Source organism: Telopea speciosissima, chromosome 3 (assembly GCF_018873765.1).
Source record: "Telopea speciosissima isolate NSW1024214 ecotype Mountain lineage chromosome 3, Tspe_v1, whole genome shotgun sequence".
NCBI lineage: Eukaryota > Viridiplantae > Streptophyta > Magnoliopsida > Proteales > Proteaceae > Telopea > Telopea speciosissima.
In genome coordinates this window covers 65,730,570-65,747,627 of record NC_057918.1, presented here as the reverse complement: position 1 = coordinate 65,747,627, position 17,058 = coordinate 65,730,570, and the positions used below count along the sequence as shown (strand labels likewise).

At 39.1% G+C, this 17,058-nt stretch overlaps 2 protein-coding genes across 3 annotated transcripts; one reads left to right on the top strand and one right to left on the bottom strand.

The window, feature by feature from the left end:
- Window positions 1–54: 54 nt before the first annotated feature.
- Window positions 55–9,843, bottom strand: LOC122655420 (probable serine/threonine-protein kinase fhkB). Its single transcript, XM_043849614.1, has 4 exons — window positions 9,831–9,843; window positions 1,233–1,398; window positions 1,049–1,137; window positions 55–949 (listed from the first exon to the last, which is right to left on the bottom strand). Exons 2-4 carry the CDS (start codon window positions 1,317–1,319, stop codon window positions 55–57), a joined length of 1,071 nt encoding a protein of 356 aa, XP_043705549.1. The 5' UTR covers window positions 1,320–1,398; window positions 9,831–9,843.
- A 2,708-nt stretch (window positions 9,844–12,551) lies between these two features.
- On the top strand, window positions 12,552–16,525 carry LOC122655544 (heterogeneous nuclear ribonucleoprotein 1-like). Of its 2 annotated transcripts, XR_006331978.1 has the most exons (3): window positions 12,552–12,855; window positions 14,126–15,462; window positions 16,009–16,525. XR_006331978.1 is itself a non-coding variant. In XM_043849740.1 (2 exons), exons 1-2 carry the CDS (start codon window positions 12,634–12,636, stop codon window positions 15,332–15,334), a joined length of 1,431 nt encoding a protein of 476 aa, XP_043705675.1. In that variant the 5' UTR covers window positions 12,552–12,633; the 3' UTR covers window positions 15,335–15,712. The 2 variants fall into 2 exon arrangements, 1 of the variants encoding a protein (XP_043705675.1); XM_043849740.1 differs by lacking the exon at window positions 16,009–16,525 and having other exon boundaries at window positions 14,126–15,712.
- The last annotated feature ends 533 nt before the right edge of the window (window positions 16,526–17,058 follow it).

Sequence of the window (17,058 nt, the reverse complement as noted above, 5' to 3'; positions counted from 1 at the left end):
CAAACACCTTTTAGAAGAGCCCACCATTGACCAATGATAACCAAACCAGAAATATTACTTCACTGATACCTCTCTGTATTTGCTGGTAGCAGTATTAGGTATTCCTTTGCACGAAGAACTAGAGTTCAAATCCATGGCAGGTGTTGTTTCAGCATTCACCAACCAGTTTGAAAGGCTGGCATCAACGGCGGTTTCTTGCTTTTTAGGCCTAAACTGATTGAAGCTTTGGCTGGATTGCAAAAGTGATAGCTTGAAAGTTAGCTCTGGGTTGAAGGGTATCTGTGTTTCCTGCTCAAAGTTGCCATTTTCCTTCTGATTCTGTAATTGGGCTGTTGCTGCTCTTGGTTTCGCCTTGACAGCTTTCCACTGTGACAGATTCTCAACTGGGTTCAATACCGAGTGAACATATTTGCTCCTATCTCGAGCATTCTGGTTCAACGGTAGTGTTTTCAGTTCCCCTTCAGGTGAACCACAGATCGGCATGGACCTGTCAACTTCCTTATCGTTGAGTGGAGTAGCACGACCCTGTGTCTGTGACTCAATTGGTGAAGAGAGAGACGATTCGGAAGAATCTGCTTTGTATTCTCTTGGTTCATCATCTTCCTCATCATAGTATCCATCGTCTTCATCGTCGTCATCATCATCGTCCAGATCGCTTTCACTAAAGTCTATATTTTCCTCCTCATCGTTGCTGTCCCAGCAATTTTGGTATCTGTGGTTTGGGGGGTAAGATCCCAAGCTCGATGTAACAGAATCATCCTCAGAGGCTGGTAGTAGGCTTAGTTTTGCCCTTTTTTCTTCTTGCTTACACCTTTCTATCTCTTCATCGTTCTCCCATGAATAATTTGTGGTTTCAGGTGCTGATATGTTCTCGTAGGTTTTCACATTCAAATCGAAGGTGACTTTCTTTCTTGTGCTGAAGCTCAATTGTTCTTCAGGCTTAATATTCCTTCAAAGAAAGCGAAAAAAAACAAAAAAGAAGGATAAGCCATCTATAGAGCAAAGAACCAAGAAAACCCAAGAAACCAAATCAAAATCCAGAACCAACCTCTGTTCCAAGACGGAGCTAATGAGTGTTTCCTTGCTTTCTTGGTTCAAAGAGAGAGCTGGTTTCAGAGGTTCATAGCTTCCATGTCTCTGCAACAGAACTCAAAAATAGTAAGTAATTAACTACTCCGAGTTCACCTCGTTAATGTAAACCAAATCGATAAAACCCAAAATAGCAAACTTACCGGATCTCCAGGGAGGATTTTGTGTCTATGGCGGCGCTTTCGATTCCTGTCCTTGGAGGAACCAAAACAAGCAAGAAAGCACCCCATTAGAAGAGGTTTCGATCTGCTAGGTTTCAGAACCTAATCTGTCTCCTTGAAAGGAAGATCAGTCAGAGGATTCTCATGGCTTAAGACACAGAAGGGACTGTGAAGTCTGAAGTTAAAGCTTCTAAAACGGACAAGAGGGTTATACGTTTTGTAGTCCAACAAAGGATCAAGAAAAGGAAAGTTAACCTATCAAAAAAAAAAAAGGGAAAGTTAAGAAACGTAGAGGACAAAACGGTAAAGTGAATCTGAAACTATATCAAAACTTGCCACCTGAGGGTTTTAAAAATATGACCGTTAGAATTGATAGTGGATGGACTTTGTGGTGGTGGGTTCCTACAGTACAGTTCCATTTCAATGAAGAAAGCAGATTTTTTTTTTCTGAAAAATTTTTGGTAACAATTTAAAGAAAGAAAGCAGATTTGTCTTTGGCCACTTCGGTGAGGGAGTGGAGCTGTACGATGGGTATTGACTGTTGAGTGCTTCATAACCTACCACCTGTCTCATTTTTGTAGGATTGGAATCGACAATTGATTGGATCCATATATAGATAAGATGACTTTTCAACCGTCTGATTAAAATGTAAAGAATGTCGTGGACATCTGATTCTGGATATTTTTGGGCCACAACTGTTGGGGCCAAATTTCATTACATAAGTAGCCCCAATGAGTTGTAACAAAAAAACCTACATTATCTCATTAAATTCCTCATAACATTTTTTCCTTAATAAATAGGCCAAATATTCTCTGTGCCGGGGGCACGGGCTGTCCCCAGACACATGGGGGTGCCACCCTACCCCCCTAAATGGCAGAAATACCTACCCCATTGTGTTTGGGTGTAGTCTGTGTTGCAGCACAGAGAACATCAGCCTTAATAAATATTAGGGGAAGAATTCTCTGGGATCCAGCTCCTCTCCAGGGAGCCCAACTCCCATCCAGGGAGCTCAGCTCCCAGGGAGTGCCCAAGGGGGTATCCAAGGACTATGCTGTGTCGTTCACTTCCCAATGCACGCACAGTCAGTCATCGGGATGTGTGCAACACAGCCCAACCGCTGGACACCCCCTGGGTACTCCCTGCGTGCTGGGCTCCCTGGAGAGGAGCTCAATCTAGCTGTCTGGGGGGGAGGATGGCCCAGCACATGTGGGGGACCAATGGCAGTATGTATGTAGAAGCATTAACAGGGTGGGTCATTTCGCCCCTCTCTATGTCTGGATGCAGTTCGCAACATAGAGGAATGCACCATTGAGAGGCTACAAAATGTTATCTAATTTTTTTTCAGTAAATGCTACAAAACGTTATCATACATTAGAGGGCAGCAAAGTTATTTCATGTGAGGAGTGAGACAAACACAAAAGTGCTAGCATACCTATTTGGGTGGGTCAGAGAACCTTTTCCCAAATATTAAAGGACAAAATTTTCCTCTACCGCACAGTGAACGTTCAGCCACCATCTTAGGATTCATAAACCCTAACAAGGGTTTAGTTATTCTCAAAAATACCCTCTCGATACCCCCACACGCATCTGAAGCCACTGTGGCGAATGGATTCTCTCATTAACCATAGCCGAAGGAAAACTCGGTCCAATATTAAGTACTTTGAAATGTTCTATTAAATTTTCATTCTCATATTAAACCACCCAACTATTGGAATGATAGTGACTTTAGGTTTACCTAACAAAAATGATAGTGACTCTTGCAAGCGAGGGTCTGTTTTTTTTTAAATTAGATTCTCATCTATGTTGACCTTGTTAATGCTCCAAATGGAAGGTACATTGGATTATACCAATTGGTGGACTTATTGAAAACTTTGCATGATAGTAAGGATCATGGCCCATTAACGCAAGGACTTGGGATCAAAACCTGTCTTCACTTTTAGGGTTTGACTTGAGTTTGTTTTTATTTATTTATTTATTTTTTTGAGTGGGGGTGGGTGGTTAAGGGGATTGGGAGTAATGTTGTAAGCATCAAAGATAAAAAAGAAACTTTCTCCTATTGTAGTTTTATGTCTGTAATGTTTCATGCTTCTAGCCGTCTTAAGTGCTTTCTACTAATGTATATTCTCAGTTTTTTATTTTTTCTCATTTGCCTATTTTCAAATTTCCCGTCTTAATTTGTTCAAGATATCACAAGTAAGTGCAACTGGCAAAGTCGTTTAGTATTCGTACGAGGTTTGAGCATGCCACCAACTTAGGGTTGAAGAGGAAAGAAGTGTGGTGCTCGAATCGAAAATCTCCGATCTTCTTCCATCTCCAACTACTAATCCTTGGTCATGACCTTTTTTATAGAATTTTTTGCACATCGGCTTTATAGCCCAGGACTTGGACTTGAACTTTAGTTCAAAAAGGCATCCTCTTTTTTTTTTTTGATAGGTAAGGTGGGATGTAGGATGTGAACTAGGAAACTTGAACTCAAGACCTCCTGGTAGCAATGGGCCTTTACGCACCACTAACTACCAAGTGCCTAGCACTAGCTACCAAGTGCACTAGGCACTTGACCACAAAGGGGATCCTTTTTGTTTTGCAGTAGTATCTAATATGACCAAAAAGGCTCTGGACTGAAACAATACCTTTGTATATTCCTCTTTTTAGTTATCTTTTTTTTTTCATAAATTTTTTTTTTCTACCAATGAAATCACTTCAAACCCAAGCCAGAAGAGAGAGAAAAGAAAACAATATTTAATGGATTAAGTTTCACTATTGGTGATTTTGACCTTGTGGTTGGACTCTATGAAGATTAATGTCACCATATAACTCCTACCCCTCATTATTGTTTGAGCCTGGAAACATCCTTTCCCAATCCAATATCTTATGGTTGAAGAGATACTCTCTTCACCATGGATGAAGAGAAATTGAGTTTCTATTTAGGAAAGCAGTTTTCTGTATGGGAGTGTGGCCTACGCCAGCACTCCCATGTGTCTATCTCTCTCCTCCTTAAAACAAGGGGACAGAGGTGTCTTTTCAAATGGGGAGGAGAGAGATAGACTCATGGGAATGCTGGCGTAGGCCACATTCCCGGACTGAGAACTTTTTCCCTTCTATTTATCACAAATGTTTTATATGAGATAAAAAATTTAGCTAAATGTATTAGCAATACGACAAGACAAAAGCAAATGCCAAGTCGATTCATTCCCTAATTATCAACAGAGAAAAATTGAGCAAGTTTATCTTTTGTTGTAAGCCCATTATGTAAACTTTCCAAAAAATTTCCTTTAATCGAGGGTTCACCTTATGTTTCCAAACAATAGTCCAAATTCTTTTTTTTATAGCGCATGAATGAACAACCCAAGCTATGCTTAATAAGGAACTTTACAACCAACCAATCGAGTAGTCACCACTAAGGGTGTCAATTGGTCGGTCCAAGCCGATTTTGGTTGGGCCTAATCGGTCCCCCTACTTTAGGATCCTATACTGTGGCTGACCTGTTTAAGTAATCGGTCCTCATAGGCTTGGCATGGTCTGATTAATAAACTTTCGATCGAGTACCGACCTATAATCGGGCTTTTACTAAACATGCTATAAACGGGCTCATACTAAATGGACTACAATTAGACTACGTAAGTTTGGTCCATATAGATTCTAATGAGATTCAAGTTTTTGGGATGAAACAATAACTTACTTTAGAGAGTTCCTCACTGGGCTAATGACTAAATAAGTAAATCCCAAATTTATTTGGAAGTCTATGGTGTCTCAATCTCAATGGACAAACATATAATGACATTTCAAACGATATAAATGACCTTGATTATGTGTCTTATTAATTTTTGGCCCATCAACTTCATAGTGCATTAATATTCAATCATCAATACTATGTTTTAACTTGGCCCATAGTCCTTTAATATTACTTATGTAATGCAAGATGATCAATTAATCAAGGAGATTAAAAAATGATATATTTGGGATAAAATAGAAAATTTATGGGATAATTGAGATAAAATAAACGGTCCATAAATTGGCTTAAATGTGTTGATCCTTAAACATGTTGGGCTCGATCGGGTGCCCGTTAGTCTATCCCCTTGAATTGTGAACGACATGTTTATCTAATGTGTTGGGCCGGTTTCGGGCTTTCACCGGCCGGAGCAAGTCCATCCTATTGGTGTGGACTTAGAATTGACACCCCTAATCACCACATAACTTTGAGACTAATTGTAAAACCAAGAATCCAAATTCTATGTAAGGTCAATTGGTCTCATAGAGATTGCTTTTACAATTTTATAAGGGAAAAGAGAAAAAATGAGTCTCACATTCCAACAGTCCCTGCTCATAAGCTCATGAACATAATGTAATAATCTATTTGAGAAATGACAGATATTAGGGATGTGAAAGTTCTCTAAAGAGGGTACTCAAGGTTCATCCAAATAGAAATTGAGGTTTGGTGATTAATTTTTTGACACACCAAGCATTTAAGGATAGGAACCACATGACATATCCTATCCCATATAAGAGAACCTTTCTTAATTTTTTGCGTGTTTGGTTTCTCGGAATCCGGTTCCATGTTGGATTCCGAGAATCCATGAAAATCCATTTTTCTATGTAAATTTGGGAATCCACAAGAATTTGCCCCTTGGGGTGAATTCCAAATCAAGTCCAGGATTCCAAGCCCTCATATACATAGGATGGAATCTTGTGGACTCCAAAAATCGGGATTGAAACGAAGGAAGTCGATTGCTAGGGTTTCTCTCTTCAGCCTTCTCGTTTCTTCTCCAAGGAGCCGAAGACAAAGATAGTCTCTGCAACTCTCGTCTTCAGCCATCTCGTCTTCACAACTCTCTTTCTCTCTCTGGTCTTCAGCCATCTCGTCTTCTTCTCCAAGGAACCGAAGACGAATCTGCAACTCCAGGATTCAGCCATCTCGTTTTCGTCTACAAGGTTCTTCACTACTCTCTTTATCTCTCTCTCTCTCTCTCTCTTTGTTTCTCTGTCTCTCGCTCTCTATCTCTATCGTTGTTTCTGTCTCTCTCTCTATGTCTATGTATCTCCCTGTCTCTCCCTTTATCATTCTTGTTCGATTGTAGTTAGGGTTTTTTTTTTAAAAAAAAATTGGAATTAATTGATTGCTAACCAATTTTTCTCTCCATTTCAGGTTCTAGGAAGTTCAATAGGGTCGTTTTGAAAATCTCCAGTGGAAGGAACATCTTGGATTAACGCAGGTATATATGGCACATTTCTTCACTGTCTCCCTTCTCTGAGACAACTGCATTATAGTTATGGTTTTTTAATAATACATAAGTTAAGTATGTAAAATTGCTGCTACTATAGGGTATTTATGCTCCAAACTCATTCATAACTTAATTTCATGTTCTTTTTATCAGTCATTATACATCAAACAACCAATAAAATTTGATTTGGACTATTTCTGTAAAGGTTGGATGCATTGCAATAGGGGTAGAGACGGTTTTGTTATGTTAAGTAATGAAGAGCATACAAGAGGATAGTGTTCTTCCACTTGGAATTTATTCTGTGTGGTTGAAAAATGTTCCGAGCCAGGGAATACAAATGGGTTGATGTTGGAAACTAAGTACAAAAAGGTCACAATTTTTTTACAAAAAAAAAAAAACCCATTAATTTCCATTTGAAAAGGGTGAAACCTATGCTTTTAATTGAGCCTAAGCTGCTCTGTCCCTTTTCAGTGGCAGATGAGATAGAAACAATTGGGAATGAGTACCTGGAATTATGGGTTTGGATAGCTGGAATTTGTCCTTACATAATAAGGTGGTCAATCCACTCAATGGTTATTAGTAATCTGGTAGGCAACATTCCATTCCAAGTAGATTAATGGAGTGAGATAAGGTAATTAAATAAATTTAGATTAGTCAAACTCAAACATCAAGTGGCTAATTCTAGGATGTAGATGTATTAGACTATTAACTCAGTTTGATATTTCTTGTAAACATGGAAAGATGCTGATGAGAGGCATCAGGAAGTTGGACTTATGGCGATAAGATGAACAGATCAGGAAGTTGGACTGGTCTGTTTTTGTAAAACTTGGAACAAATAGATCTTCTAGGGGATATAATCTGTTAAGCTTCTCCTCATGGCAAAGATCCTTGTCATTTATTATGAGTCCTATAATGCTCACACTAATTGGTAAACTGATTAATTTGTGGTTTATGCTGTTTTGCTTGTTTATTTCTGTAATTTTCTTTCCTAAATGTTTTACTAGTTTTCTGAAGTGAAGTATATCCCTGCCTAGTGTAGATTGCAATCATGTGATGGAGGAGGATGAATTACATTCGTTCTGTTCTTATTTGTTTGGGAATACTAATCAAATTATCCGATCATTAGTGAAATGTGGAAGAAAGTTACATCTTCTCCAGTATATCATTTTCTCTTCAAAGACCTCCTGTAACATTGGAATGAGAAAGAGAGATTTGACCTGTAGAAGAACAGATATTTAATAAAGGCACTCAAACAAACATATGTATGCTTAAAAACCATACATGCTTCACAAGTTAGGTGGTAAGCCCACATCAATGATTTTGAGTTCCCAGGTCATGCCCTAGTCAAGTCTTCAGGACTTTCTCAAAACATAATTCAAATGAAATTCATAGAGCTTTCTTAAAACTACTGCTGATAAGCTGCAAAGAGTTCTAATGTGCTGAGAGGATTGAGGACTTCATTTGATGATAAAGCATTCTGCTTTGAGTTAAATAATGATGTGAGCCTCTATATTTGGAGATATTGATGTTCTTTTGATGATCACAAGGCTGTTTGGAAAAGGTGGTTAATCTAAGGATCAAAGGAGAATTACTATTTTTTGAGTTAGGGACAGGGAATCAGGGATGTTAGTGGAAATGTCATGATTATAAATCTTAAGAAGTCAGAATCTTCAGTCATTACATATGGTTCTTGTGAGGTAGGAATTTGTCTGCTTTTAGAAATCAAGTATAAAAGCTTATTCTTATACATCATGTTAAGAAGATACTCAGCTTACTGAGCCACAGATGCACATACTTTTTTTGGTATACCATGCTCTCTATGGACAATGAGATATGATTTCTGCCCCGAGGATGGGGATTAGGCTACATACCCTTGCGGCCTTATGTGCATATTATGTAGTATGACTTGGATATTATGTGCATATATATTATGTGCTTAATGATTAGGCTACATACCCTGAGATCAACTGAGGTTCCAAACTACTGCTGAGATTCATTCATTCAATAGAAGATTTCATGCTACCATAGTTGCTGATTGAAGAAAGAATCAAAACGCCCTGTGGATGCTTTTCTTCATTGAAGAGTTTAGGATCCTCCTGTAGAATTGGTTGCAGCTTGGCTATTCTACATTACTGTGAGTCCTTTCACCTTGGCTATGTTTACATTTCCTTTTCAATACTTAAATAGATCCATGGTTTATTCTACGTACCTAATAATAGCAGTTTTCCCCCTTTTCTTTTTTCTCTTTTAATGTAAGTGGCTGCTCTCTCTTCATTTCTGGACTTACTGGACCAATGGTTCTTGTGATCTGTGGGCTTCAATTCAGAATTGGAGAATTAACTTGGAAAGGCTTTGAATGAGTATGGTGGAAGCATAGGATTTGTTTTTTGTTAGTCTTTTCTTTTATTTTAGTTATTTGTAAATTCCAAGCTCCACTTGATGGGTCTTTAGCTTAAATTGGTAGAGCACTTGGAACATGCGCATGTTCCAGGGATGGTGGTTCGAATCCACCAAGGCCTTTTTTATTCAACTGTTCATAGTATAGTCAGTTATGACACTAATCCACTCAAGAACCCAACTTTAATGACATCTTTGAAATTTCACAAAAAATTTATATGTATGTACTTAAATTAAATGGATATGGATTTTTTATCATATATAGAGATCTCTGTTGTTTGAAAATGCTCGTACTATGAGTTTTGCTTTGTTGAAGTAACATAACACCAATTAGTGCTAATTTTGTAATTTTTATGGATACGTGAAAAATTGGGAAAGACTTTCTTTTGAGAATTTTAATCCAATTTTTTTATTATCTTATTTTTTATAAAGTCATATTAAATGTATGCATATGTTGTATAACAAAACAAGGTTAAAATATTTTTTCAGACAAAATTCAAGTAGAATCCAACTGACAGACTCAGGGTAACCAAACAGTCTTACATATGGATTCAGCCAGATTCCACCTGACAGAACCAGGGCAACCAAACAATTTTTTAGCTGGATTCCTCCTGACAGACTCAGGGTAACCAAACAGGTTTTTTATCAGAATCCAAATCCACATGAACCAGATTCTTAAGAACCCGATCCAATTTAAGAATCCGACTCCTACGACACCTTCAACCAAACGTGCCCTAATAGACCTAATGGTCTAGGCAAATACAAAGTATTCCAAGACACGAGAGACCAACGTTTACCATAATCTGATCAGCTCTGCCAAAATCTCACCCTGATAGAATCCAAATGAAAACTTTTTTTTTTTTGGGGGTGAATGTCTAAATGAGAACACACTACAATAGGGAAATGGAAAATAGACATCCAAAAAATAGGAACAAAATTTAGAACATATTTTATTAGCACAGACCTTCAAGAATGAGACAATAAAGGGGCCTTCCATAAGCTCAACTTAGATTTAACATGATCAATAACACTATTCCATAGCACCTTTCCCCTCTCTTTGACACCAAGAGAGTCCCAAGATAGGGAGATTTCTCCTCCATAAGAGGCACACTAAGAATACTATTTATTTTTTCCTTGTTAGCTGAGGAAATATCCTAATTGAAAAAAAAAAAACACTATTTTTTGAAAAATTGATCCGTTGACCAACAAATCTTAAAAAGATATTTAACAGTGCTAATAAAAATGGTATCATACTCAATTGCTTGACAAAAGATCAAAGTGTCTCTACAAACGATAGATGAGTGATTTTAGCTCCACCCTTCATGTCCTTGAACAAATTAAGATCATGATGAACGTGCAAGAGTCTAGAAAGATCCTCCATAGTTAAGATAAACAAATGGACTAAGAGGATAGTTTTGATTGATCCCTCTAGAGGGTTAAAAAAAAATCGAAAGTACCTCCTTGGAGTTTCTATAGTAGGAATAGGTAAATATCAAATAACTGATTATATCACACCAGTGTTGGTTAAATTCTAAAAATTTAAAATTACTCCCAAATATCCGCACTCGAGCCTATCGTATGTCTTGGACATGTCTAATTTGAGAGTCATCCAACCATGTTTGCCTTTATGTTTTCTAAGATGGTCAAAAGTTTCGTGGGCTATAATAATGTTATGTTCTGTTCATACGGCCTCTCGATCTTGTTTATACAGCTCCTGAGAAGCGTTGATAAGAAGAGGATCCTACGAATCAATTCTTCTCCATCAGCCACTAAAGAAGGCGCGTCGGGGGGAAGAAGATAGGGGGCTAGGGAAGGGGGAAGATGTGGAATCTAGGGATTGATCCATGGGTTAATGCTGCGGCCGTGGCCCAACTCGGATAAAGAGACCCATGAAGAGGAGATCCCGAGCTTTGAAAACAGATTTCCATCCCCAAGAGGCATTGCGAGGACAAGTGGCATGGAGGAAGTCACATGAGGGGAAGCTCGCTACGCCCCTATACCAAAAAAAAAAAAAAAAAGGATCACAATTATGCTTAAATCCCTACTTCCATTGAATCTCGTGCAGCAGGAGTCATCCGACTTGTTTTTTATAGTGCACATTTAAAAGAGTGCCAATTGACTGGAATTATACGTACCCATATTTTTCCATCATGACGGGCATATCGTGTCATTGCTCGTCGCCCTGCTTCTATTTGTCTAGATGTTTTGATTTAGGAATTCCTCATATCCAAGGCAGCTTACCACAAGCACCCCACCCCATACGACTAGTTGGGGGGGGGGGGGGGTTGTTCGCCTTTTGAATCAAACAAAGTAGTAGATCCGGGATTGCCTTTCTCTTATGCCTCCGAATCTGCGCATTCTTCACACATTTTGACAGGGAAACTCTCTAGTTGATCAACTTGCCAAAGAAGGTCATGATATTGAGGACTCCACCACATTTTGGAATAGTTCTGCTCTCTCTCTCTCACCTTTGTAAGATGAAGCTAACGCTTAGGAGAGGGGACCATAGGAGTGCATCCGTGTAAGATTTCCCTTGCCACTCTCTTTCTCTTGTTTCAAAATTGGCATAATCGATTTGCGCAGTTGAGCAAGTGGTAAGGGCTTCCCTTTTGACGACTGGATATTTGGCCTGGGCATCCAAGCGGGTTCAAGTGCTTGAAGAGCGTATCTGCCGAAACAAATACGATTGCCTCGATAAGATATTCCTTTCATTTTTTGTCACATTTTAACAAAAACAACTTGGAATAGAGAAATAATTTTGTCCAGAAAAGATCTGAACTCCACAAGCTAGGAGTTTAGTAACTATCTTAGAAATCACATGTACACAAACTAATGGGTTAGAAATCTTCTACTCGTTTAGCCTTCTCTTTCTTATGAATTAGAGAAATCTCTTTCTTATGAATTAGAGAAAGGAGAGTGTGATTACATCCAAAAGGGATAAGGCTAAATCCTGGAATGATGTTGAATTGAATAATGTCCTTCTATACGTCAATATGAAGAGTGAGGTGAAATGATTCACTAGTCTTATTTTAACCTTGTTCTTTTAGTCAGATGCTCCTGCATGCACTCGTAATGGCTCCTGCACAACCAGACAACAATTTCTTGCCCTATAATATTAATTGGGAATGATCCTAATTGGCTTGCCTATCCCCCCTTGTTAACTTGATTGTAAGTGAGTGTATTTTTACCTCCATTTGGATCGACTCAATCGATTTATGAGTTATGACCGAGTTGACTTGGAATCACATCCGAATCGGCCTCATGAGCCCTAAATCCTTGAATGAAACCCCAAAGAAATATCTTTTTGTTATTGGGACAAAGTAATTAGGCACTTGTTAATCTAATCTCCTTTTTTAAACAAAAAAAAAATCAGTCTGAAAGATAGGAAGACATGTATTCTATTCCAAATTCGCAATAATTAAAATTCAAAACCCTACATTGAATCAGGACCGTCAATTCAAGTAGTAATATAGAAGAAAACCTGACCATCCAAAACAACCCATCTCATCTCATCCGTTAAAAATGTAAAAGTTTCTAATGTTAGCTTTTCCTCCTTACTCTCTCGAGGGCATACGATAGTTGTAGATATTTGGATTCCAAGGCCAAACGGCGTTCCCTTTTTGGCAGAAACCCTTTTGCCCCTTTCTCCATCGTCTCCTCTTCTTCAGCTTTTAAGTGTGAAGAACAGGGGGAAGAAGATAAGAGTGTTTATAGAACTGAAACTGAGGTAGGGTCAAAAAATCAAATAGTCAGATAGAGAGAGGTCAATGGATTCAGATCAAGGGAAGCTCTTCATTGGTGGGATTTCTTGGGATACTTCAGAAGATAAACTGAAGGACTATTTTGGTAACTATGGGGAGGTATCGCAGACTGTGATAATGCGTGATAAGATTACTGGGAGGCCGAGAGGGTTTGGTTTTGTTGTGTTTTCAGATCCCTCAATCCTCGATAGGGTTCTTCAGGAAAAGCACACCATTGATGGGAGAACGGTACGACTTTGATTTTTTTATTTTTTTTTTAATGTGCTTCGTGGGTTTAATCCTCGTTTATGTCCTCTTGTTTTTTGATGCTTGGAGATGTTATCTTTGATGGGTATTGGTGGATCTTCCTTTTTTTTTTTTTTTTTTTTTTTGGTCTCATTGTTTTCGTTCGTAGTTTTTTGTTATTTGTTGGTTATTTTCAATATGAGACACCGATTCTCATTTCATTGTTTTATTTTCTATTGATTTATGTGTTTTGAGAACATTAGGGTAAAAATTCTTGCTCGGATCCGGTTTGAGGGTTTCTGTTTTAACGATATATATATTTTCTGCTGCGATTAAGTTATCTTACATTTTGGTCCGGTGGCTGGAATGTGGGAAGGGGGGTAGGTGTTGTGCGAGATAATGGTTATATGGAATTTTCTTATTGATATCTACAGTTTCGGTTCTTGATAATTACTAGGGTACTACTTGGATTTGAGTTGTTTATTTAAGTAACTTAATGGTTATGGTTATTTATTTATAGAAATATGTATGTCAGATTTTATTTGAGCATAATGATTATATGATTCAGTTGAAAATGGTTTAACTTCTGGTTCAAATGATCATCTATATGTTTATTAGTGGATTGAACGGATGGCTTAATGATTCAGTGGTGATGGTGTAGGAATAGTAGTCGCGTGTTATACCTTTTTTTTATTTAAGGACTTTCTGAATTGGCTCATAAATTTGGCTTGTGATTCTCCTGGTACTTGCAATGAGCCATCACTTTCTTCCCAGCAGGGGGTGATGCTGGTATTCATGCTAATAGAGAAAGTTAATGAAGTATTTTTAATTATGGGTAAACAGAAAATCATTTCGTACTTGCACTGCAATATTCCTTCTTTAGGTATTATAGTAATAGTGGTCTGTTTCTTTTATTTTATGATGATATCCCTTTTCTTCTATGTTAGTTTCAATAGTATCATGCTATTCCCTTTGCATCTGTATGATATCCTGTGGTTGTTTTGGGCTGTGGGCCAGATACGGGTCAATTGGCTGTCATATACCACCCAACTTTTTTTTTTTTTTTTTGGAGGTTTACAATTTGAACATTTGTGAGCTAGTGTCAATATTTAGTTATATTGTATCAATCTTGTTATAACCTTGTTCCTGGAAGGTTTTGTCATTTTCTGCATGTTTCGAATCTTTTTGCATACATAGTTATATAGTGTCATTGGCGTCATTGCTACCAATATGTTTGTCCTTCTGCAGTATAACCCCTGCTTTGATTATTCAGGTTGAAGCTAAAAGAGCTTTGTCAAGAGAGGAACAACACACTTCCTCTAGGTCTGGAAACCCTAATGCAGGCAGAAATCTTGGAAGTGGTGGTGGTGGGGGCAATGTTAGGACCAAGAAAATATTTGTTGGAGGGTTGCCTCCTACTCTATCAGAAGATGGATTCCGCCAGTATTTTGAGACATATGGCCATGTAACTGATGTAGTAGTTATGTATGATCAGACTACCCAACGTCCTCGTGGATTTGGTTTCATCTCCTTCGATTCGGAGGAAGCCGTTGATAGAGTCTTGCACAAGACTTTCCATGAATTGAATGGTAAACTAGTTGAAGTCAAGCGTGCTCTTCCAAAAGATGCAAACCCTGGAGGTGGTGGCCGTGCAATGGGTGGTGGGAATTATCAGGGATATGGTTCTTCTGGTGGTAACACAAGTACTTATGATGGTCGGGCGGATGCCACTAGATACATGCAACCTCAAACAGCCGGAGGTGGTTACCCGGCATATGGTTCTTCAGGCTATGGTGCACCTGGCTATGGATATGGTGCAGCAAACAATGGTGTTGGTTATGGTGGTTATGGTGTTGGTGGCTATGGTGGTGCTAGTGCTGGGTATGGTGGCCCTGCTGGGGCTTATGGAAATCCTAATGCTCCGAGTGCTGGTTATCTGAGTGGCCCACCTGGTGGCCCAAGAAGCCCATGGAGTAATCAAACACCTTCTGGATATGGTTCCACGGGCTATGGTGCTAATGCAGGTTATGGAGCTGCTGCTCCATGGAATGTTACTGGTTCTGGTGGTGCTGCTGGTAGTGGGGGTTCTGTTTCTGCATCTACAGGTCAGTCTCCAAGTGGAGCTGCCAGCTACGGTAATCAAGGTTATGGTTATGGTGGTTATGGTGGAGGAGATGGATCTTATGCTAACCCAGGTGGATATGGTGCTGTTGGAGGACGTGCTGGTAGTACCCCAAGCAGCAATGCTCCAGCTGGTGCTGGTGGGGGTGAACAAGGGACTGGTGCTGGCTATATGGGAAGTGGTTATGGTGATGCTAATGGGAGTTCAGGGTATCCAAATGCTGTTTGGAGGTCTGATGCCTCACAAGCAGGAGGCTATGGAACTGCCCAAGCCAACCAAGCAAACGGATCTTCAGGTGGGCAGGTTGGTTATGGTGGTGGCTATGGTGGTGCTCAGGCCAGACAGGCACAACAGCAGTAATCCAGATTACTTGTGTTTGTCTGAGTATTGGCTTAGTTTTTCAAACAGAGCTTCTCTTCCTGTGGGACTGTGCTTCTCATCTGACATGAAGCGGTGGTACATGTGGATGGCAGCAGATTTTGGGACTGGTTGGATTGCTTAAATCCCAGTAGTTTGCAGTAGTGGCTATTTTTATTATTATATGATGAGTATTAGTTCTGAGGAATAGTTGATACTCTTAGTATTTGCTTTCAAGTTGTAGTGTTATATTTGACGTGCTTAGTCTTGTGTCTCATAGCTGATTTGCTTTCTCTCTCTCTGGTGCTAAAGCTAGAGTTTCTGTTAGACTTCTTACTTTGTTCATCTTGATGACACATAGCTAAGAGTATTTCTTTTAATGTGTGGAATTAGTGTTGTTTTACTGGCAGTTGAGTAGGAATTTGCTGGTGCAAGTATGAAGCTTTATAATTGGAAACTCATGCTTGATAGTAATAGTATCCTTGGTAGTTTCTTTTGGTATTGTAGATAGAGAATACAGACGTAGAGATGTAGAGAGGCTTCTTGGTAGTCAATGTGGAGCTCTAGGCCACTTGGGCTGATCACTCTGCGTAATGCCTAGCGATAATGGTAGTGGTAGTTGAGATATTTGAAAATGGCATAATCATTTTCCTCCTGTATTTGCCCTTGTTGTACAGGAGGAGAGGGAGATGCCCGTCGTCTGAATGGGAACCAGGTGTCTACCCTTGTGGGCGATCTCAAAAGGTTTTTAATGGGGGTTTGTGGCGTGGAATGGCATTTAAAGAGGACTCGTCCAATTTGCCCAACACAATAAAGCAAGGCAGGGAGGGCCCAGATCAGGCCAACAACATTGTCATACTTCCAGGAGTCTTCAGATACATGTCATGAAGATCCTTGGAGAGCCTACAAATCTGATGGACCTGTGGTATGTCTACTAATCGGGCTATGATGGTTCCATGTTTTACAATTTGTCCTTACACTTTCCGTCTCTGAAGATGCTCCTTACAGCAAACACCTCAATATCTTCTCTGATTAAAAAATTTTGAGGTGATTTATGTGGTGTGACCCTATGAACTTTCATTCCTTTGTTTCTTTCATTTAGTGAATTTATAACTAGTTAGTTCGTTCTTATGTGACTATCACTCCTTTTTGTCTTTCTTATAGTGAATTTAAATCAAGTTAGATCTTTATTTTGGTTTCGGATGAAGGTACTTGGTAAAGTAGGAAAACCTGTCCCTTTTTGTCCTCCCCATCTTTTGTTTTACCTGGTCTTGCCATTCATCCCTTACCTTCCTCTCTTTCTGCTTTGCTTTTCAAAATATAGCCGTATTCATCTTGCTAGTTAGAAGGATTTTGATTGGGGTTATCATTAAAGATATTGCAATTTCTTTGTTTAAGCTTGATGGTTGTACAAAAAATTTTGTGCATCATTTTCATTCATAAGATTTAAGAAGCAGGCTTTTGTGTTTGCATGGCACTTCAGCAGGTCTCTTGGTTTTCCTGTCTAACAGTTTTGCAAGAAAATGTTTTCTGTTTATGTATTTTGTGTTTTTTGGTCTGTTCAATGGGATGATCTGAGCCCTCTCTTTTTGGGATCCGGATCCTCTCCAATGAGGGTAATGCCCAATGAGTGCCTAATGAGGCACCCAATGGCTGGGCAGCTGCACACACATCCCGGTGTGCCACGCATACTGACTTGGCATGTGCCGGGATGTATGCGTGGCAGC

Bases quoted from the DNA above. Each gene is read 5' to 3' on its own strand.
- LOC122655420 (XM_043849614.1), bottom strand. From the start codon at position 1,319: ATGGGGTGCTTTCTTGCTTGTTTTGGTTCCTCCAAGGACAGGAATCGA. The intron at 1,138-1,232 runs GTAAGTTTGCTA...GTTCTGTTGCAG, and splicing joins AAATCCTCCCTGGAGATCCG to AGACATGGAAGCTATGAACC. The intron at 950-1,048 runs GTTGGTTCTGGA...CTTTCTTTGAAG, and splicing joins AGCTCCGTCTTGGAACAGAG to GAATATTAAGCCTGAAGAAC.
- LOC122655544 (XM_043849740.1), top strand. From the start codon at position 12,634: ATGGATTCAGATCAAGGGAAGCTCTTCATTGGTGGGATTTCTTGGGAT. The intron at 12,856-14,125 runs GTACGACTTTGA...TTGATTATTCAG, and splicing joins ACACCATTGATGGGAGAACG to GTTGAAGCTAAAAGAGCTTT.